This window comes from Zonotrichia albicollis, chromosome 6 (genome assembly GCF_047830755.1).
Source record: "Zonotrichia albicollis isolate bZonAlb1 chromosome 6, bZonAlb1.hap1, whole genome shotgun sequence".
NCBI classification, from domain to species: domain Eukaryota; kingdom Metazoa; phylum Chordata; class Aves; order Passeriformes; family Passerellidae; genus Zonotrichia; species Zonotrichia albicollis.
In genome coordinates, this window is record NC_133824.1 from 27,855,960 (window position 1) to 27,879,819 (window position 23,860).

A 23,860-nucleotide genomic window follows, 5' to 3' on the forward strand; every position below is an offset into this window, starting at 1 on the left:
TCGTCAGCCACACTTCCTGAAATAGCCTGTTTCTCCTCAGAGGCCATTCTAAACACCATCAACAATTTGCAGGAACTTTTGAGACCAGACAGGAAAACAGCAAAAACTCTCTCTTTGACATCAGCCCAATCAAGTATTTCTAGCACAGCAAGAGCCTTCCAAGAGGCCAGGGTTTGGTACCCCTCAGGAATGACAAAGTTAGTAGGCATTGAACCATTACCTTAGTGAAGATTGTGTCATGACATAAGACAATGAAAATGGATGGGTAATGCAAGACAATTCTTGTAAGTCCTGGTTTTCAAAGAAATTGCCAAACTAGGAACTTTCCAGACAATCTGTTTGTTGTGAGATCTTAACTCCTTCGCACACTGCCAGACCAGATATTTAAAAAGCAGATACTTCTCTAGCAGATCTGCTTGTTCTGTAAAATTACTGCTCATAGTTCTCCTCTTGCAGTACAGCTGAAGTTGGGAATAGCTGTGTCTCACACACAGCAAGCAATTAGAAGCACAAGCATTTCCATTTGCTCCCATGTGTCATTTTTAATCTCATAAAAAAAGACTAAGCCACAAAACTAAGAGACAGAGAGGTTTTCCAGCTTAGAGGCAGTTAGATGCACTTTTGGTGTATGCCTTTATGATACCATGGAAGAATTCAGCTCTATGATTTACAGCTCTATGTGCAAGTTGAACCCAAGGGTGCTGGTGTGAGCTCTTCAGGTAATGGGCAAGTAATGATAAATATGCACTTATCTTGGAATGCAGTTGCAATCACTGCTTGATCCTGAAGATGTAAGCATGGTGTAAAGACTAGGCAACAGTCCTAATGTGGAAACACAAACTGAGCATGCTTTACTACTGGTGACCATTGGATGGCGTTTCTCTTCAGAGTACCAGCAATTCAAAGTTCATGGGGAGTCAGTGCATTTTAGGATTCTTTTTTGTGTTGTTCAGTAATTTAGTTTCCAGTTACACTCACATACTGCTTCATCTGACTGAAATCTGAGTGACTTATTTTGTACTCCTGTACAGATCTGAACACCAAGTGTCACCTGGTCACTCTTGGAGTTAAGTGGTCTTTACTAACATTGAACTATGTGCCATTTACCTGGGCAATAGGAGGATGCCAGACATAAACAGACCTGCAGTAACTGCTTCTATGAATTCTCTTATTCCCCACTGATGCTGCTCAATATGCAGTCTTTCAGCATTACGGGAATGAGTGCCTTCACCTCCATGGAGGGTTGGAACAGGCATCCTGCCAGGCTGGTGGAACAGCTGATGTGCAGTAACTTGAGCCTGTAATGCTGTGCTGTAGCATTAGGCAGTTCTGTAAGTCTTCCTGGGGCCGTAGCAACTGACAATGGAATGAGGGTCTGCTTCCTTAGGGTCTAAGAAAAAGCATTGTTCTCAAGTCAGATCTAGGTCACTGCTAACTCAAAAACCTCACATCATACCCCTTTGCCCCACGGTAGATGGGCCTCCAGAACCAGGACAGCTTTGGATGCTGGAAGATAAGACAGAGGAAGAATGAGGGCTGAAAGATACAGGAGTGCCTGTTTTGTGATCCTCAATATCCATCTGATAAGCAAGATCTGGATGTGATTTTTTCCAGAGCTACTCTTTTTTCACACACAACAGAGGAATCAACCTTTCTGCTGTTTTTTTTGTCCAGCCTGAGTAAAGTGCAAGAGCTACCCAGGACACTGGAGTTTGCTTGAGAGATTATAGCTGTAGCCTGTAGATGGGATGTCAACAGCTGATTTTAAGAGGTTAAAAGTGTTTTTCAAACTTTTTTTTTTTTGCATCATTTCCTTCCAGTATGATTGTTCTACAAATCAGAGTACTCATTTTAATTAAAGTGCAAAAAGAAACACTGGGAATGATGTTAAATTGTTGTGATTTGACCTGTCTTGGGTTCATGGGCAAACTTCTTAGTAAGCAATTTGTTACCGCATTTATGAAAAAGAAGGAAATAATCCAGAATGCTAAAACCAGAATTTGGAACAGTTGTTTTAATTCTGAACAGCTGCTCTGTTTCACCATCCACCTCTTAGTATTGTCAGCAAGCATTTTTTGTGACAAAGATTCTACTCATACACACACACGTGCAACGGCTTGTCATGGAGACTCTCTTATTTGCCTGCAAACATTTCTGTGGGCTATTCTTCCTTGATTGTATACTATTCCTGGGAGATGCATTGTAGTCCTGATTAACCATTCTCAACCAGGCGGTCAGCAGGCATCAAACAGCCTGCAGGATGAACTGACCCAACACAGAATGCAGACTGTAGAAGAAGACATGCACAATACTCTCTAAGTGTGTTGCATTTGATGGACACTTGTAAACAAAGGATCTCATCTTTAAAAAGGAATTTTTGACTGCAACAAATTATATAGAGAGATCACAGATATTTGTACCAAGGTGTTGTTAAATGTGATTTTATTTCCCTTTCCTCTATTCCTTGGATACAACTACATAAGAAAATTTCCCCTACAAAGGATTTCAGAGGCTTCTCTGTTTTTGTTCTCCTGGCCTTTCAGAAGTTCTTTCTCTTCTTTCCCCTGTATATGGACATAAAAGGCTGTGCTGCAGAGCTTTACATACAGTTTGGAAATAAATAATGGATGATTGACTAAGCTGGTGACAGACTGTAGCAGCAGCAGCAGCTGCATATGCTGGAAGCTTGCTGCTGTTTGAGAATTCTGCAGTTGAATTAAGGCAATGAGGGATCTCTTCTGTTCACAGGGGATTGACACCATTTTCATCACAATAGGAAATAGGTGAGGCTTGTGCTTTGGCAGGAAGGATTTGATGAAACAACTCTCACATAGCAAACATTCCCATCAACATGAATGAATGCACAAAAACTGGACTGAGGTCTTACATGCTATACTGCTTTCCAAATTGATACCTGGTTTCAATATATATAAACTTGCTTCCTCATAGCAACCTTTAGAGTTCCAGTTTATAAAAAGCTTACCTAACAGCATAAATGCTACAGTGGATTCACATCCACCTAGAAGAATCATAGAATGGTTTGGGTTGGAAGGAACCTTAAAGATCACCTTGTTCCAACCTACCTGCCATGGGCATGGACAACTTCCACTAGCCCAAGTTGCTCAAAGCTCCATCCAGCTTGGCCTTTAACACTCCTAGGGATGTGTTCTCTAGAAGCTTCTCTGGGCAATCTGTTCTTGTGCCTCACTCCCCTCATTAAAAAAAAAAAAAGTCTTTATGTCCAATAAATGTACCCTCTTTCAGTTTGAAGCCATCCCCCCATGTCATAACACTACCTGCCCTTGTTAAAAGTCCCTCTCCAACTCTCTTCTAGCCCCCTTTAGGTACTGAAAGGCTAAAGTCCCTCCCTCCAAGCCTTCTTTTCTCCAGGCTGAACAACCCCAACTCCCTCAGTCTCTCTTCATAGGTAAGATTCTCCAGCCTTTCAATGCCCCGCCAGAGCCCAAGTGCCCAGCCTCCTCAACTGTCTCAGGAACCTTTCCAATTTCCTTACAGAAGTATCCTGAAATGCAGATGATCTGTTCCATATGCCTGTAAATTAATTGTCTTATGTGCAGGCAGAAGCAATTGTAGCTGGAGGAAGGCTGGGACAGCTCACAGATATGTAAGATCCAGTATTTTTCACAATATTTACCATTTCCCCCACATCTTCCAGCCAAGAATAGGACTCCAAAAAGACAATTTTCTTCAGGTAACCTATGAACAGGAAATTATGGTTCAGTGAGTCACAGATCCTAAAATATCGTACGAAGCATGTGATCTCTGCATAATACTACTATTAATAATAATTAAGCAATGCAAGTGTATGCTTTTGGAACATGCTAAGGAAAGCTCAGTGCAGAGGAGGAGAGACAGGCACACTCAGGCAGTTTTGGATACTCACAGCACCTGGGGGCATCCAGATACACCCCATCTATTACAGAATGGGAGAGATAAGTGTGTTCTGCTTCTATGGTCAGAAAATCCCTCACCATTGGGCTAAAGACAGGCACAATAGCTAATACTGACCAATACCATGACCTCATCTCATGGCACACAGGTAATGACTGCAAACTGGCTTCATTTTATCTGAATGTATGTATGCTTTATTTCACAGTTCAGTGCATCAATATAATATATAAACTAACTCTTTCTGATGCTTTCAGGTTCCTATCATGTTTTCAAGCTGAGTATCACTAAAGGTGTTGACCACTGGCAAGACTGTATGGGCAGTCTAGTGGGCCTGAGACAGCTGAAATCTAGACCTGAACATCACATCATATGTTAAATGAAATGTGACGTATCTCTCCAGCACAAATCTTGTCTGTCTTGCAAAGGTGATTGTCACAGACATCTTTTCATGAAAATCCTATCATTAGGATTTTTCCTGCTGAGAAGCTGAAAAGCTTCAGCAACAAAATGTAAACAATAGTTATCTGCTGCTGTGGAATGCAACAGGTGCATCTGTGATTGGCCAATCCTGGATGTTTACAATTAATGGCCCACCACGGCCCCGTTAGCTTAGACTCTCTCTCTGAGACACAAACCTTTATTATTCATTCCTGTCTATTCTTAGCTGAGCTAGCCTTCTAAGATGAAACTTTTCCTTTTATTCTTGTTAGTATAGTTATAATGTAACATATATAATAAAATAATAAATCAAGCCTTCTGAAACATAGAGTCAACATTCTCCTCTCTTCCCTTACCTGAAAACCCCTGTGACCACTGTCACAGGTGACAGCTTCTCATGTTTTCCTCCAAGTACCACATTCCTCTTGAAAAGCAAACAAACAAACAAAAGCAGTCCCTTATGCTGCGGTCAGTGTGGTGACCCTATGTCTGTGTGATGTTTCCTAAATATTTTAGTACAGCCCACACTACTTAACTCCTCTCCAGGAAGAAGGATCTGGTGGACTAAACTGACCTTTGCCAGTCATCCTGCACATCTTATGGCAGGTTTGAATTCTCTGGCTGAGAGATTCAGCTCTCAACTGAGGGATACTCTTTGCTATCAACAAAGGGTGTAAGCTAGCAAATAAACAGCAACCATTCAGACATTTCTGTTATGGTCTGTTTTGGGATTTACAAGCTTGCAGCATTCATCCTTACAGGCACCAACAATGTCAGGAAGAGAGTTTGGACATTTCTGCAAGAACTACAAGGTGGAAAACTCATTTGGGTGCTTAGGCAGAATTTGGGACTAAGCCACAGTTTGGTATATTCAGTATAGTTCATAATGCAAGGACCACCCAGTTTTATCACTATTCTGTGACCATTTCTGACCAGATCTGCACCCACAATGCCAGCGGCCACTGCCAAACTCTTCTGTAAAAAAACTTACACTTTTCATAGCTTGTTTCAGACTACCACTGTTGATCTGTAACCAAAGGAAGATATCGCAAAGATCCCTTGAACAGAGGGGGTGGAAGAGGAGAAAAAGTCACTTATGTCTTAGTGCCCCCTATGCCATGTAACTCCATGGGCTCAGGCAAATGCTGAAAAGGGGAAGCAACTACTCCCAATGTCACTTTGCTACATCACCCTCCAAGAAAACAGTTCCTTCTTCGATAGCTTCTGCAGCTGCTCAGATCTGAGCAATTAATCCTCTGTGGCAATCTCCTTTCCTCTGGCAAAGTCAGTGTTCAAGCACAAGAGATATATGTTGTCCTTGTGAATTCTCCCAAGCAGCAATCAATAATGGTACAATGAAACCTCTGAAATTACTTAAACTTACTTTGTGTAATATGACTAGCAGTCAGATCAAAACAATGTCCCAATAGGAATTTTCCTTCCTTAATATTTAGGTTCCACACATCAATTCCACTCTAGCTACTGTGACTAATATCCACCACCACCACACCCGCCCCCCAGGATTTCCTGATTTTAGATCACATGTACTTTGAGCAGGATTTGTAAGTAATTTATCTCACTCTTGGCTTGAGGTACCTGGAAATGCTGAGCATCCATTTTCATAAAGTAAGATTTCTTGAAGATGTAGCTAGTAGGGCACCTGGAAATGAAAGCACTTGAAATCATGTAATCACTGCTGAATGCCTTAGCTATAATTTCCCTTGTGAAAGCATTTTCAAAATTGTACTTCTATCACAATCAGTGTGATGCTATTTGCTTCTTCTTGTGGCTCTGGCTTTTGGATTCAAGTGAGTAGACAAGTGTCTGTCCTACACTGTGACCAAACCTCAACAAGGTCCAGAAACTTAGCAGCAGGGACTAACATTACCAATGCATAAAGCACAACTCATTGGCCCTGCTAACAAGGAATTATCCAAGCACTGGTCCCAGACCTGCATTAATACCTTTACATGGAGCTATGCCACACAGCTATCCCAGTTTGTCCAGCACTGCAACACCTACACCACAGTAGGCTGTACATACCCCAAAGAAAAACTCAAGTCTCAATTTTAAAATGTTCTCATGGTTGCAGAGAGAAGCTTGAACACATTGCACCACAGTTGCAGCCTTATCATGTAAGAGTTGCATGGGTAATGAAAAGATGCATCCCAATATATTATTGAGAAAAAAAAAAAACACTGTGGTTTTTTCATCCATCCTCTAGTTTTTAGCACGTGGTAAGACCTACAAAATATCTTGGCACAACAATACACCTAAATACATCCAACTGTTCTAAATATTCAATGCAGACATGGTGTTAGGCCTAACAAAACAATGCCTCATGCTTCACACAGTTTTTCTGCTGTTGGTCTGCAGCAGGAGAGTCACTTTCCACTGATACCCCCAAACCAGGACACGTTCTAGGCATCAATGAGCATCGACCCATTTTTCAGCAGCACATAGGAAAATCTGTTTCAGGAAAATCAAAATCCCTGAGTTACTGGTGCCAGGGCAGTTACTGGTCCTTGGCTTCTGCTGCTCTGATGCAGAGCACACAGGAGATTTCATGGTCTGGCACTTCTTTGCCCAGTGATACAGAGTATACACACCGAAACACCTCGAGGGACCCTGAACAGGTGTTGATGGTGAATGGCCACTGGTGGGATCTGGGAGAGGAGATGGAGCAGGGAAAAGGGGATGAGGAGGGGAATGGAAGAGAATCCCAGCCTGCCGACAGGGAGGCGACACCCTCAGGTACGGGAGGGCAAGGCACAGGAGGGCAGAAGGGAGCCGGCTGTGGGGGCTGGAGTGAGCTCAGTCTCAGGGAGAGCAGGACGGCGGGCAGGGGTCCGTGGGGTCAGCCAGTCCGGGGCGCTGAGGGTCCCGGCGTACGCTCGCCCCTTGCCGGGCCGGCGCGGTGAGCGGAGCCGGCGCATCCCCACGCCCGAGGCTCGCCCCCGCCGCGCTGCGCTGCGCTGGGCAGGGGTCGCAGCAGAGCGGGGGGCGGCGGTGCCCGCGGCGGGCGGCGGGGGCGGGCGGAGGCGGGCGCCCCGCGGGCGGCGGGGCGAGGGAGGAGGAGCGGCGGCCGCCGGAGGATGGGAGCGAGCGGCGGAGCCGCGGAGCGGCGCGGGGGCAAGGCCAGGAGCGCGGCGGCGGGCGCCGCGGCATCGCCCGCGTAGGGCGGCGCGGGAGCCGGGCGGCGCCGCGGCCATGGAGAGGGCGAGCCCGGCGGCGGGCAAGCTGAACGCCGGCGGCCGCGGGGCGGGCGATGGGCACGGCCCCACCGGCGGTGCCCAGCCGCGGGCGGCGGCGGCGGGCAGCGCCGAACCGGGCGAGCTCATCGGACGGGCGCTGGATTTCAAGAGCGAAGGGGCGCAGTGCTACAAGGACAAGAAATTCCGGGAGGCCATCGGCAAGTACCACCGCGCCCTGCTGGAGCTGAAGGCTCTGCTGCTGCTGCTGAGCCAGGAGCCGGCCGGGCAGCGCCCTCCCGCCGCCGCCGCCGCTGCGGGGCTGAGCGAGGAGCAGCGGCAGGCGGTGGAGGCCATCGAGGTTGACTGCTACAACAGCCTGGCAGGTCAGCGGGGCCGCGGGCGGGGGGCGGCGGGTCCCCACCTGCGCCGCGCACACCTCCCTCCCCCTCCGCAGAGCAGCGCTGCCGCCCCGCTCCGCTCGCCGCATCTCCTTCCCTTCCGCTGGCTTCCATTTTCGTGTTCGCGCTCCCGCTGGGCACAGCCGCGTTGCTCGGGCAGCGCTGGGGAGGGGGCGCACGGCCGCATCTGGCGCTCGGGCTCGCCCGCGACCCCCAGCCCTTCTCCCGGGCGGCTCCATCCGCCCCCGATGAATCCGTGCCCTCCTCCCCCGGGAGACAGGTGGCAGGGCGGCGGTGCGTGCGTGGGGCGCTCCGGCTGACAGAAATCGTGGTTTGTGAAATGGCCAAGATTGCCTGCTGCGCTGTACCCTCAGCCCGCGATGTCCTTCAGTCCCTTCGCCGCAGCTCCGGCTCTGGAGCCTGTAATTAATGGTATTACAGAGAGACGGATTCCAACCACATTTGATGTAAGGAAGGGGAATGGTTTGGGCGCAACTGCAATACCTCCAAATAGTTCTACCAGATATAAAAATAATTTTTTGGCTTCTTAGCACTGAAAGTTGAAAGCCAATACAGTCCTGGCTTCCAGTCATCACTGTGGTCAGTAGACATTTGATCATGCCTCCCTTTGCTCCTTGCCATCTGTTTAGAAGTGCTGCAGGAAGATGGAGAGGAGTGATGGGGGTGTTTAACTTTGTAGTCTGATTCTGAAGTCCTTACAGAAACAGAACTCCTGTTGACTTCAAGAAGCTTTATCCAAACAAGTGCAGGATCAGATGTTATTTTTGGTCCCCAGCAGCACATGGTTTTTTTCTTTCCAAACCTGAAAGCATCTCTACAACAAAAACTTGTGCCTAGGTACAAGGAAGAGAGCATTCATAACTTGGACAAGACACACAAAATAACAGCATTAAAAAAGCTCTGCTGTTTTCCAGAAGGATGAAGGGTCACTCATCACCCTTTATATCCTTGGGGGGTAAAAAATGGCGCAAATCAGGACATTAGCTTTTGGCTTTCTAGACAGAGTTCATTAGCTTTGTTTCCTGTTTTCTAGTGCTAGAAAAGGTGCAGTATAAAGTGAATGGTTTGAAACACCGAGCCAGCATTCTCTTGTCATAATGCATGCCAATCTCTTACATTCAACATGCCTTTTGGGATGTAATGGGGAGCACGATTTAGCTCCTTTTCATCATGTTTCCAAATACTCTTCCTTCAAAAGCCTATTGAAATCTCATAGGTGGAGAGGCAAGTGAGATTCCAGAGTGATACCATAATTGCACAGATGTAATTTTGTCTCTCTACAAATTTCCGTTCACAGGTTTATTAAAATCTATTGATTGTACTTGGCAAGGATCACTTAGATTGGCAGGGTTACACAAAGAGCCCACAATACTCTGAACAATATAGCTTGGTGAGCTCCTGGGCTTGAAAAAGGGCTCACAGGCTCTGTTAGATACAAATGAGACGTGGTAGGTAGATGGTAAATGAAGTGGGAGAGAGAAATGGAATTTGCTTCTGAGGCACTTTCTGCCAGTACAAAAGTTCCACTTGCTAGAAATGTCTTGACTTCTGCTGATGTACTTGTCCTGTGTCATTGTCATTGTCGAGCTCACTTTTTTACAGTTTCATGTTTGTGGAAGGAATTTTTGTCACTGTTGGTCGTATTTGATCTTGTCAGCAGTAGCAATTGGTGTGAGAAACATTCTCCATCTTTATCCTAAATATGAACAGATTTTTTCTAAATTTAACCAGTATGAACATGAGAGGAGGTGAGTATAATTAACCCTGGACTTACAAGGAGTACTTTTCCTGGGATAACCTCACAGCAGGTCAAGCTGTCATTTTGCACAGGCGGTTGTCACATGTTTTCAGTAGATGGCATGCACAGAGCAGAGAACAGCATTTGTCTCAGAAATGCACAGCTTTGTGTGTGTCTGCTGAGCTATCTGCAAGCAATTTTAAAGAAATGCCCTGCATGCTGGAGAGGGGAGTGTGCAGTTAAACTGGAATTGCAGTGTTTTTATTCCTAGTCACAGAGCTCCCATTCTAGCAGGAGGATCAGTGAATTCACGTTGAAAAAGAAAGGAAGAGAGGAGAGGGAGTTTCCTCACAAATGTAACAGTAATTAGTATATTTTTCTAATAGCAGCTTCAAGACATGCAGCAGTGAGACTTCATTTTCTAAGTGTGATGCAGCAGAAGACACCAGTTCCTTTATGCCGTGGGCTCTAGCAGAGGCACCAGCACGTACTGTTACAGCTGAAATCAGTGTTACTTGACATGGGGAGCAGAGGAGATGCAGGGAGTTTTGCTTCTGAGCACTGCTGGCTGCCTAGAGCTGTTTCTAAAATAAATAAATCTGTACAGTGCAGAAAGCATAATAGCAGTACATGTTAACTCTGGAGAAGGCAGCTTTTCACTTAGCTCTGAAGTATAGCCGGTAGCATTACCAGCTGTCATCTGAGTGTCCTTATTAGCAAGTTCTTTTAGCACCTCCGCTTGCTCTCTAAGCCTGGCATTTGAGAAGCCCACCTTGCTTTTGCACTGTCGTTTTTCATGTGGGCACCACACATCCACCTGTCAGAGATGCTCTGCATCACAGCTACAGATGCACACACACATCTTGGCTTGTTTAGATGAAGCATGAGAGTCAGAGGGGAGCATCAACTATAGGTAAATATACATATAGGTGAGAAATAAACCCAGAGGGGATTTTATGTGATCTCATGGGTAAAGGCTGGTGTTGTTAGTTTGGTTTTTTTTTTAAATCTGACCAACTGCATGAGTAGGCACATGTGGGCAAATACTAAACGGTTTTCAGTGCCTGTCATTGCCTGCTGAAGGTAAATTAGGCAGAGCTGTGCACACAGATTCTTGTTTAGGTCCATTAGTTTTGTAGACCACCTTTAACAGGCAATTCTATTGTAAGATGGGGTGGCCAGCTCACATATTTATTAAAAGCCCCCCAATATTTGGTGTGTTTCCAACGTCTGCTGTTGTAGAGCTGTGAGGTACACTCACAGCCTAAACTATTTAGCCCATTTCAAAGGATGCCAGATCTGCTGGGTCTTAAGTTCTTGTGATTTTTAAAAACTCACTATTTTAAATCAGCCAAGGATTTTCAGAACTTGCCATTGGCAGAGCTGCTCATGTTTCTTTCACTAAGCTGCTAGCTGGGCTTCATTTTAAGCTCCAAGAGTTTTGCCTTAAAGGGACTGCCCTTCACAACTGTGCTGCTGCGTTCTTGCATGGGCCTGCCAATACCCCGTCATTTTACCACAAGTCATTCTGATGAATGTCACCAGAGGCAAGAGCAGCAGCATGGCCAAGACTCCCAGAAATTGCTAGGGTAGGCAAAGACAAAAGCCTACCAGCAGCATAGAGCCTTGCGGAATGAATGCAGGGTTGTATGCAAACAGTCCTTTCTTTATGACTCACTGGCGGTCTCTGACCTTGAGGAAGTCATTTGACCTCTTTTTGCCTCTCTCAGCCCTGTTGAAAAATAAAGAACAAGGACCATGATCGCATCCTGATGGTGCATTCAGCTGAGTTTTCTACAAGTTAGTGGTTTTATGTTTTTGTGAAAAACAGATGGATGTACAAAGAATGCTTGTGGAAAAGTAAACTGGCCAAATACACATCAGGTCTTGATCTCCCTTCCACTCATACAGCATATTTGATCTAGAAGAAGCTCAAATGCTTTACGTACTGCATGCAGATGGGGATCATTTATCAACTACAAATGCAACCACTGAATGCAATGATTATTTTATGCCACCATTACTGCCTAAAAGTTTACAGGATTAAAAGCACTATGTCTACTCTGCAAAAAGAAACAAGTCCTAGTCATTCCAGAGCAGCAAAATGCTAAGGGTAAGCACAGTTTTAAGCTTTATTGGTGAGGGAATGTTGCAGTGTGATAAGCAAACCTCTGCTGATTTTCCTAAGCATGCAGAAATTCTAGAGCTAATTCTGGCAGGAGAAACAGAACCAGAGAGAGATCAGGGGATGACAAGTGGCACTGGGGGATCTGCTTGCTAATCCTCCCTCTGTGCTAACCAGCTGTATTATCTTCACCAAATCTTTCGTAAACTTCAGTTTATCCATCTGCATTTTTGACCTCCCGGGAGTACTGTAAAGCTGTTAATTACATGAATGTAAAGTAGGTGTAGAGTGTTTATATTCCCATTCAGGTACCTGTAGTTTACTACAGGAGTCTTGGCAGGAGGGCACAAATGCCTGGAAGAGTATTAAAAATTTAGCTCTCCTAGATACATCTCAGTCTGGAAGATGATGTTTGGCTTCTTACACTGGCAGAAATTTGCACTGGTACCATTTCAATGGCTATGTGAAGGTCATAGTGACAGTCCCACAGAACATGACACTTCCAGCAGCTTAGCAATCTTCTAGCATCCTCAGGCTGGGGTGTAGGTATACTACTTCCAATTACCATCAGTTGCGTGGTCTTCTGTGAGTAGTTCCGGTGAGAAATCCAAATACAAATACTTATAACACGTAATCCAAGTAAAAATGTAACTAAACTCGAGAAAAGCTGGTAAAACTTTCCACTGACCACCCACTAGGAGACGTCAAAAGGAGTTTCTGCTAAAAGCCCATCCATGTATATAGCCGTTAGCAAGTACAGACTCTACCAGGACACATGGTGCTGTGGGTGTTAAAGCAGTCTTGGATTGTTGCTTGATGTGATGGTTTTTTTAATGTACTGCATCAACAAAAACACCCTCTATAAGGATGCCATACACTGGGAAAGAGGGGCAGCAGCAAACAGAGCAGCAGGATGTGGTCTGCATTTTCACTTCTTGGTAGGGGGTGTTTCCTGATACTCCTGTTTTAGATACATCTGACCAGCCAGAAATGCTTGGAAGCTCCTTGTTTTACAGGACTGATGCAATTACTGCTCCAGGGAGGTGCAACTGCAGCAGAGAATAAACACCAATGACTGTGTGTGGTTTTTTAGTGATAGGCCCAAATTCTGACATGTATTTAAGAAAGATGTGGAATTTAAAGCTATTGTATGAATTGCTCTTTAGAAATACACGGTATTCACCTATTCCCTTTTGTTTAGGATAACAAAAGATCTCCCCTGTGCACGGAGTTTCTTGTGCTTTGGAAGGGTGGGATGGAAATACATCCAGATGCCAGAAGGGCGTGAGGGAGGGAAGAGAAAGGATAGCAAGTTGCCACCAACCTTGGTTTAAGTGATATGTGTCTGAGACCATCTCTTGCTGAGGCAGAAGATGTGTTTTTCTCCATATATGTCACTATTTATCCCAAGCTTTTTCAAAACTTAAGGCTCTGTGGGTTGCAGGTTTTTTTGCAGCCACTTCTACCTCAAGTTTAATTCCCTTTGCATGAGGAGAAGCCTATCCCAGCTGACCTTGTCAGCATTTGCCTGAAACAAAGAACTGAGAAGGTATAGATGCCCTGGCCAGACTGTCCACAGGAGCTGCAGTCTTGATGACCTGAGATCCCTCAAAGTTTAGCTACAGCTTACTATGGGAGATGAATCAGGAGATACCGAAAATCACAAAGCTGTCCAAGAACAGAGTGGGTAATTTGTTTACCTAAGAGTACTGCTTGTTTTCCACCATGAGAACACTGCTGTTTTCTGAGTTCTGTAGTAGCACATCTTTCCAGCTTTACTCCATCCTCTTCTGAAATGTTGTCCTAGAGATTCCTTCAGCAAGAGTTATGCAATGAGTCACAGCCTCTTACACCTCCACAGGTTTCCATCAGTGCTGTGCTGAAGATGGTTCAGCTGGTTCAGTAAAACCTAGTGTTAAATCTGGGTCCCAATCAATTGGTAAATATACCCATGAGCTCCATTGTTACCACCTTTTCTGGGAGCTGGGCCACTTCTGAATGGTTCAGCAGGTGGAACATCTCTCTCTTCTTGCTGTTCACTTGGGCTCAGGCCCAGAAATGTCTAACCCAGCTCCAGGCCTCTCTCTCCAGCCTCTCTCAGAACTGCTTATCAGTTCAGCAGCACATCCCAAGTTCCTTGTCACTGTCCTCTGCTATTGCTACAGATATTCCAACAATGGAGGATCATCAGGAGTTCACACATTAGGATTTTAAGATGGTAAAGGAGCTGCTGTGAGGAAAGGAACAGTAAAAGTAAACCATGTAAATAAAAGGGGAGGTCTACATGTTGCCAGCTTCTTGACATTGTGTTGTGTCTCAGAAAGTAACATACAAAGGACTGTGAAATGGAGGAAATAAAATTAAGAAAGGGAGAAAATACGTAATAAACTTTTGAGAAAAATTACTGACTATTTATTTGTTCTCTTGCTTCATGGATGAGAAATTGATAGGGAAGGGAGATAATTACTATAAACTCTGGTTTCAGCTTACTCAGATGACAATACCAGTGACTAATATTGAGGGTTAAAAATGCTTGGAAAAAAAGTCAGAATTAAGTATCATTGACTAGAAAGGTGTTACTAATGGCTGCTCAGGAATCTCCTTTTGTTCATTTCTGCACTGCATCTTGCATGGGAAACAGTAGGCTCAGGACACTGATGGATGAATGCAGGTAAATCTTGTGGTGGCATGGAGTGCTACTATTCTGTTCTCTCTAACAAAGATTGTAGAGTCAGTGCAGTTTGTGGAAGCTTTGCTGGAATTGCTGAACATAACTCCAGCTGGGGCACACTCACTTGAGTGAAGCTAAGAGGTGGTAGTAGTGGTTTTCTACACTTGCCTAGGCAGCTGAAAGTGGTAACCACTGAATGTGGGGCTGGAGCAGAAAAATCAATCTCAGGATAGCCATTTGGAGTTTATGACACTGCCACAAACAGCACTAAGACAGTTCATGGAAATGGTTTAGGCATAGTCATGTTTTTTCCCTGATAACCTATGGCAAAAGTGGCAGCTGGGAGCAGTTGTCTTTAGCTGTCATAGCTTGACATGCCAGAACTCATCTATTACTAGGCAATAACTGATGTCACGATCTTAACTTCAAAATCTGCCCCATTTTCCCCACTTTCCAAAATTCTTGACACACCATTGCCCTGAGGCTCATAGGCTGGATAGCACCATCTGCTTCTCCTTGTCTTTGTCCTGTGTACCCAGTTTTCCCATCATATGTCTCAGCACAGAAGTCAGGGCTGCTTGCATAGTCCGTGCTTCTACCCTTTGAATTCCTTTACTTGTTGTCCCAGTTGCAACACAGCTGTCAGACTTTTTGACCTCCCACACAAAGCTTTGTTCTTTCCCAGACACCTCCCGTCTCTGTTATGCCAGTGAGGTCCTCTCATCCCCTCGGTGGGTGATGTGACATTTACAGGAAGCCAGTCAGTTGGTGCTGGTTACCTGGTTTTGTGTGACCTCTCTACTGTACGTGTGCAAGCATGAGACTCTATTCCCTATCTTTACATGCTGTGTCACTCACCTTGATAAAATGACCAACTCTTCCAGTCAGGGCCATGAATTCTAACACATGCATGTCCTGTGTGGCCATGACCACAATTCTGCCCATCACAGTAGCACATACTTAACTTGAAAGCCTTAGGCAGTGTAAGTCACCATCACTGAATAGTTCTGCAGTAGCCTCCCAACAGAAGTGTGGGGGAAAAAAGCAATCTCATGCTGTTTGCACCTTTAGTAGTTGTGGATATTTTCCAGAAAAACATAATTGCCTGACAAGTCCTGTGTCTCAGGGTCCTGACTATGGTTTTATCTCAGTCCTTTTCACTCACATGTACCATCAACAAGGCAGGAACTGCAACCCTGTATATGTCCCTCTGTGCAGAAAACAACCATCCTTACTTACATTGCTACAGAAGCTTTTCAGGACCCAGGACACTGATTGTTGCTTTCAAGGCTTCATCATTTTTCCTTCTCCAGCACATCTGTGTTTGACAGATCAAATCTCTGCCCTACTAAAGCAACCACTTTTATGGACACTGCTCAGTATTCCCTTTCCTTCTTTAGTGGGAGCAGTGCCCACTGCATTTACTTGCTGCCAGTTTAGGGGGCTGTCATGTAGATTGTTCTGCATCGATGGCAACAGCAACTCCTTTCATATCAGAGTGGCAGACAGCAAAACTCTGATAATCTAGCTGTCCATCCAGTTGCCTGGGAGCTGCTGGAAAGAAACAGCTGGGTCAGCCAGCAAAGAGCCACCAAGCTAGTGTTCCTCAAATTTTGCTTCCAAAGCTCCTTTGATGCCCTGATTACAATTGTCGGTTTCCATGCCCCTGGCGTTGTTCTGGCCTGGCCACATCAGAGACATCTGACAGAAAGCTAATTTCCTACCTGATGAAACTCAGATGAGTTACCTTGAGTATAAGTCACCTTATTCTTGCTATAGGTCACCATATTCAGTACAGCAAGAGCATTCAGGGCCCTCTTGGTAGAACCCAATCAGGCAATGGTGAAAATTTGCCCATCTGATGGGTCTATAAGGTTTAGCCTAACACGTAAAGACTGCTTTCAGATCAGCTCAGTTGGATGCTGCTTATCTTCAGCCTTTTCCAGTTTGAAAGACTCTACTCCAGACAGCAAAGCTGTTTACTGCTACCAGAAGCAGAAGGAGATGAGAATACAAAACAAGCAGTGGGGTATCCATTGTGTATCCATTGCCCCACACATTCCCTAGTGTATGGGAGAGGAAATTTACTCCTGAAATAAATGAAAAGCTGAGGACATGTCTGGGACTTGAAAATTTATGTCAGACCTTTAGTGCTTTCTTTGTCTATTCCTGGACCAATATGACTAACAAACATCTACCCCCAGTGTGCTGTGTTATCCCTGCAGTCACCATGAAATCCAGAAATGTACCGTGATAGGAAAAGCATCTTTATGATAAAAAGGACAATCTAAGAATCTTTCAACCAGCTGCAGGGAGGAAGCTGTGAGAATTCAGATACCTCTGCTCATCCCTGCTTCCAGAGAGGAAGAGGGCAGAAAAATTTTATTTCATCCACACTTTCAGAGAATAAATCCAAGCAAACGGGATCTGCCCAGGGAGAACATCACACCACCCAGCTGATCATGAAGAAGGAGAACTGCAAGATCAGCTGAAAGAATGAGAGAAGGAGTGTCTTAGGGTGCTCTGGAAAATCATCCTTTTGTTGTTCTGCAAAGGCACCTTTTCTGTTGTCTAGTGATTCAAAAAGGATCAAATCAGAATCTCTGTACCATACCTGAAGCAATCATTCTTTCATCAAACAATGTGATGGAAAGCTAAGCCTCAACTACTTTAGTCACCATATATTTTTAATACTAACATAATTAAAATCCTAGATTACTGTCCTCTTAAATGCTTTGCAATGATTAATTGCTGAAGGCACAGTAGTGTGTTCATGTTGCAAGGAAACCAGAGCAGTGTAAGGTCCTCACCTATACTGGAAGTACAAAGCAAATGGATTGATTTTCCTTTTTACATTCCCTAACTACTGTGATGGAGCTCAGACTGAGGTGGCTCATGGGATGGGGCGGTAAATTAAATTAATAGATTAATGCAAAATAATTTTTAAGCCTCAGGTCTGATTAACTTGGGTGTAAAGTGCCAGAAGGTATCATGGAGTTGAAGAACCTAATAAGGTTAGAAAAGAAGGCTTAGACATATAGCTAATCAGAACATTCGCTGCCCTATTAAATAGGATAAAAATTGAAAAGCAAATATTACATTTTCATGCTCAAGAACCACTGCTAACTGGTTTGAATTTTTGAATAAACTTCTCTAAGATTTTAATTTTTCCATCTATGGCCATGCCACATAAGTGACTCAGTCATTCTATGATCATCTGGTGTATTCACATCCTTTTCCTCTTCGTTTTTTCCCAACTCATGAGCTCAAAATTTTTAGCAAAAAATTCTTAGTATGGTCTTAAATTTTGCATCACCAAATTCTATTGCAAATAAATTTACTTCTGTGTACCAGGTCATATAGTTCTTTATATATGACATTGTCATCCTCATCCCTTTTGACAGTATCTTTGAACTTGACAGTCAGTAGGTCACTCTGACTTTGGCACAGGGCTATTAATAAAGCACTAAACAAGCTCCATTCTGAAATTATTCCTGAGATATCCTACTAGTGATCTCTTTTCAGACCAGCATCCTTGTCAGCAGAACCCATTCATCACATAATTGTTACAGCATATCTTCCTCTTCCTCAGCTTAATCCAAAAGGCACAATCAAGACAATTGTATTGGTTCAGTGCAATGATTTTGGTGTTCCTGGTGCCTGAACACAGCTGCTATTGGGGTGGACGTTATCCCCAGTCAGAGATGCACTCCTGCCTCATCCTTCCACTGCCAGCAATTCACTGCATAAATGTGGTTTATGAAGGCTTTGGGAGTGATCTGTGATTTTTATCTGAAGCACTTTGCCACAGCTTATATTAAAGAGCAAACATCTTATTAGAGGACTGGCTTATGCTTTTGCATAGTTCAAACCCTGACTTTCTAAAGCAAATAATATTCTGAATCATCCCTCTGGTCTTAAGTTTGTTTTCAGCCTGATTTCCAAAGGAAATGAGTCATAAGTACATATGTTTTGTGCTGTCTGCCTGTCAGTCCTCTCTCAGTAACTTTCAAACCTGCTGGCCAGCTCAATTTGATAGGAAGAGAGATGTATCAATGATATTAAACTAATATGGTACAAATGGAAGATAGGGAAGAAGCAGGGACACTAGAGGCTCAACTGCATGACAGGGTGATGCTTTAACTGCCTCTGTGTGGCCTGTCAAAGCTCAGGCAGGTGACAGCCTGGCACAGGCAGGGTTAGTTCACTGTTGCTGAAAAATCACTCTTCTCAGTAAGTTTGTTTAATACATTTTTAAGGAAAATAGGGTCAAGAACTTTGTTTTATACCTCTCTTCAGTTAGAAAACAGTTTATTTTTGATTTGCCTCTCTGATTCTTTCAGTTCTTCTCTCCATCCCTCCCACAAAGGCATAAAGGTTTCTCTCTGTTTCAAAACATCATTAAAATGGAAAAGCTTTAGGCTACACTGGATCTGGATAAAACATATGAATGAGTAATTAATTTAATGAAGGAAATATTCCTCCTCATTTGACATCTCCATCTTGCCAGATGAATCTTTTCAGCCAGGGAGAGTTCAGGGAAAATCCAAAATCATTTCAGTCCCAATCAATTTTCCATGGTAAGCCTGCTCTCCACCCCTCAGCAGACTCAGCAGTGGTCAGCTCTGTCATGTGTCCTGGGAGGTGAACCGTGAGCCACCACAGGGCACAGCACACAGATGTTACCCAGCCACGTCATTGTGCCTTGTTCATGGTACAGCATAAAGTGCCAGCTTTCATCCCAAACTGAGCATGCTGCAGTAAGCCAGGCTTGAGGCCATCATGGCATGCACAACTGTCTGAGACTTCATTGGACAGCCTTCATGCTGTTCCAGCTGCATTTCACAGTACTGCTGTCCGTTGTTTGACCTACAATGAGCAAAGTAGGCATTTCTCTTCAGCAGAGAAAGCAGCTTGAAATCCCTCATGTCCTCCAAAGTGCTTCCCTATTTACAGAAGGCCCTCTTTGTCTCATATGGGTTTTGAAAAAATACCATAATTCCATTAAGACCTTAATTTCAGTGTTTAATATATTACAGTAAGAATTATAAATATTTGATAGCAGTGTTGGAGTTGACTGCTGTTGAACACCAGACATTTACTAGATGGCTGTCTGCTGCTGCTGATCTCTGGTAAAGTTCTGTGTACTTCTCCCTTGTGAAAACAAGTCAAGGGACAAGATTCCTTCAGTGGGTGTCTGTAGCAACAGGAACCCAGAGGAGGAAAGGGAACAGTGTAGAGAAGGTGCCACAGTGAGAAAGTAAAGCAACACAAGGTGAGCAAAAGCAAACAGCAACAAAGAGGCAGTGGAATAAATAGCAACTGGAACAGATCTGAAGGCCAAGTCTAGTTGACTGGACGAGACTGGATTAGATGACCACTGATTCTAAAAGATAAAGACAGGTCAAAGATTACTAGATAGTCATAGAAGAGGAAACCTCCAGGGTGTTTAACCTGGCAGATCAACAATAACAGCCTTGGCAAAAAAAAGAAAAAACAGAAGGAATTTCCATCTCCATTTCCATGTCTGCAGTAGGAGCTATTATAGGATAGAATTTATTTATAGAATTTATAGAATTCTGTAATTTAGATTTTACAGAATCAAAATGTTGTAGTAGTTAAAACCTGACTGGATCTCTTGCTGTATCAGTGCTTTGACAGGACTTTGCTCCTACCTCTCCTGGCTGAGAAAAACAAAGGTGCAATATGAAGATCATCTCCATGTGAAGCTCTTTATTTTGGTAAAATAAAGATTTGCTGATACATAACTAGAGGCAGATTTTGGCTTCAGAAAGTTCTTGTTTGCTTGAAATCTAGATTTTAACTACTGCTTTAATATTAGCACTGCCAAGATTTTTCACTAAGCCTCTGGTTTTGATTTGAAGGACTAGTAACTACAGGAAGTGGTAGGCTAAAATACTCTTACAAAACAGAAGCTGTGGGGATCGGATGAAAAGTTGGTTGAAATTCCTTGCTTCTCAAAGCCTTGGCTCTTTGAAGGAAAACTGCAGTATTACATCACTGAATTTGTGACAAAAAGGAAGCAAAAAGCACCACAAACTTATCTTAAAGTAGCTTAAGAACCATCATACAGAAATAATGAACACTTTTAAATAGGCTCTTCAAACCTACAGAAGTATGAGATAGTGGAATATAATCACATAGCAAAGGCTAGCAGTCATGCCAGCTGTTCTTAAATACTTATCTGTCCCCACGTCTGGCCAGGATGCTGCTCTGACATCCTCCAACGGGACCTTTTGATAGGAATTAGAACTAAATGGCAGCTGTCAAGGGCAACCCAGGATGTTCATGCTCTGAGTATTCAGGACAATCAAGAATGGGACTGAAGAGCTGTCAAGAGTCTTCTATCCATACCCATGGGTGGTACAAGTGTACAGATAAGACATATCTCAAGTAACATTTGCTTAACCTGTTCTTAAGTATTTGCAAAGCTATGAACCTTCACAATTTTCCCAAGCAGTCTCTTTCAAAGGTTTACTCTTTTCACTGCTATAGAGTTTTTCCTAGCTGAAATGCAAGCCCTCTCCTTACTTTCTGAGTACAAGGAGAACAGATAGTTTCCTGGTTATAACCTTCTTTGCATTTGAGTTGCTTTTTTTCTTTTTATGTGGATGAATAAAGTTAGCCTCTCTTCCCTCACTGTCTTGGTGAGACCCTGTCCTCTCTGGACCACTTGTTATTGTCAGGGTCCTCCTGTGGATTTTCAGCAGAATTGCTTTCCAACTACCTGTTCCTCTGCTTGACTTACACAGTTGAGTCTTTTCCTGCAGATCTGTAGAACTTCTAACTTGCCACTGTCGAATTGCATCCTGTTTTTATCAGAACACCACCACCAATTTGTGGGGATCCTCTGGAATTCTACCCCTACCTTCCAACAGATACTAGCTTCTCATATCTAGAAGTTATGGGCAAAATGACAAGACAGTCTACAGTCTGTCATTTAGGTCTGTATTGACAATACCAAATGCCATGGGGCCTAGGACACATCAGTGCAAACTACTTAATGTTGCCTTTCATTTTGTTAAGAGAATTAAGTCTATTCATTTAGACTATACTACTTCAACTTGCTTAGAAAATGTACTAAAATTTGTCATTAGACTAGTGTAAAAGCCAAGATATCTACTGTTTTTCCTTTATCTTCAAAATTGATCAGCCTATCATAGACTGGAGTTCAACTGATCTGTTCTGACAGCTCATATTAGTCCTAGGGTAGGCTGCCAGCCACAAAAAGCCTGACACACAGACTCAGCAGCTCCTTTGAGAAATACTAAATACCTTTAAATGTGTACCACGGTGGAAGCACCAGCGTACTCCAGTCACTGCTAGTGCCTCTCTCTCTCCTAGAAGAGCTAATTGGAATGATGAAGTTGGGATCCTTCTTCTTGACGGGTATGAAGGACTCAGGAGCAGCAGAGAACGGAAAGAGACCATGCTATGTATTGGAAGGAAAGCATCGCCAGGATGGCAGGAGGGGGAGGAACAGTTGGTATCTGTTCACAAATTGAGTCAGGCTGAGAAGAAGGGGAAGGCTGTTTGGAAGAGGTGGCTCACTTTGGGCTCTACAAACATTTGTGGATCCACACTTCATTTAGCATTAATCCCTCCCTATGGAGAGAGGCAACCTGTCATACAGTTTGGATTTATATTTTCCACCCATTTCCCTGCAAGCAGAAACATACGGGTATGTTTAGGCCTTTTTGGTACCTGGAGAGGAATAAATGAGAGCCACTGGCTGGAAAGGCTGTCATTGTGATATTCCCTTTTCATCCCATTAAGGTTGTCTGGGAACTAGGAGTCAGCTGACCAGATTATTGTCAGACATTATCAAGCTGTCTATAATTAGCTTTTTATTGGTGAGAAGCCAGAGAATTCTCTTTGTTTGCAAGCTTGGACTATAGAGAAAGAAGAGAAATATTTAATGGAAGAGATTGTTTGGAAACTGTAGATCCTAATTAGTGTCTCAGTCTAGTAGGGAAACTGCATGCAGCATTTCTCTGAAAAAAAATAGATATTTTAAGCATCCTCTTTTGAGGAATGCTGGTTTGCATTCTTGAAAGGCACAGCACACATGGAGCTCTGTGGAGATATGGATGCTTTTCTCAGTTCCTCTGCTGCAGGCTTCTTACATTCACACATTATATGGCTTCTTTTAGTACTGATCTATTGAAAATTTAACACGAGTTAAAACACAGGTTAAAGCTTGGGCTGTGCCTTCTACATGTAGCCTGTGCAGTTTACAAACTCAGGATCAATAAATCCAGAGAAATTTGGATAAGCATTCCAGTAGTCAGTTCTTTTTATGCTGTACATTAAAATTGTATTTAAGTCCAAGGTGACTTTAAATCTAAAATAACCCTTTACATTTTCAGCATCATCTTGTGAGTCACATGTTACCTGATTTATTTTAGAAATTAATTATATTGAAATTACTAACACATGACTGACATTTTCAGTCTCATATAGTAATAGCCATTTTAATTCTTCCAGTGAACATTGTAAACCCCATGTGCTGTTTGTCAACACCATTTACACAGTCTGCAGCAAACAGAGATTAATGATACGTGCATTAGTGGCATGGTTAGAAGGCTGCTGTCTAATCCAAGACAAATATTTTTTCTTTCCCCATCCCCTATCCCCCTGCTGCCTCCTGTTTGATTTGGGTTTTGTTATTGTTATTATTGTTGTTATATTCCAATTATTTCCCAAATGCTTAAACTAGAACTTACCACTACCATGTTTTCTCTTTCCTGAGGGAGAGCATCACCAAGCCTTCTGAAATACAGGACTCTCTTAGTCTGCCCTGTTATTTTGAGCCTTAAAAAGATGTGAGAACAAAGCCTGTTCAATGATATATGAAGGTCTTAATCAAATGTCTGAATAAAACCCTGAAGGAATTATATTAAAGTATCAATCATGTTTCCCAAAGTAGAACCCCAGAGCAAGAATAGGAACCATCTTCCTGCAATTAAATAGATTTTAAGTGAACTGCTGGCTGCTATACCTAAGGTGAGATCATATCCGAAAGCGAAGTATTTTGCAGAGTTTAATTGCGGTTATTTCTGGGAATGATACTGTCAATTTGTGAAATACAGGTTGAGTTTGTAGTGGCTGGAGTACCTAGCACTTGCTAGAGAGGAACAATTCACATATGTTGTTAAACTCTAGTGGTGGAGTCAAGAATAAATACAGTAAAGAGGGAAGATCCACTTCAGGCTTAAGCAGTAATTAGTTTAGCTACTTCTCTCTGCATTGCAACTAAACAAATCAATACAGGATGTTTTTCCTTCTAAGGGTTGAAAAGAAAGGTCATTTGGATTCAGACCTTTCTGCACAGGTATGTAA

At 43.4% G+C, this 23,860-nt stretch overlaps 1 protein-coding gene across 1 annotated transcript in view; it reads left to right on the top strand.

The window, feature by feature from the left end:
- Nucleotides 1-7,044: 7,044 nt before the first annotated feature.
- The window catches only part of TTC9 (tetratricopeptide repeat domain 9), a 28,731-nt gene continuing 11,915 nt past the window's right edge, over nucleotides 7,045-23,860 (top strand). Inside the window, exon 1 of the mRNA XM_005479956.4 lies at nucleotides 7,045-7,927. Coding sequence (XP_005480013.4) covers nucleotides 7,048-7,927 — 880 coding nt within the window. The 5' untranslated portion in view covers nucleotides 7,045-7,047. The remainder of the gene's footprint in view (nucleotides 7,928-23,860) is intronic.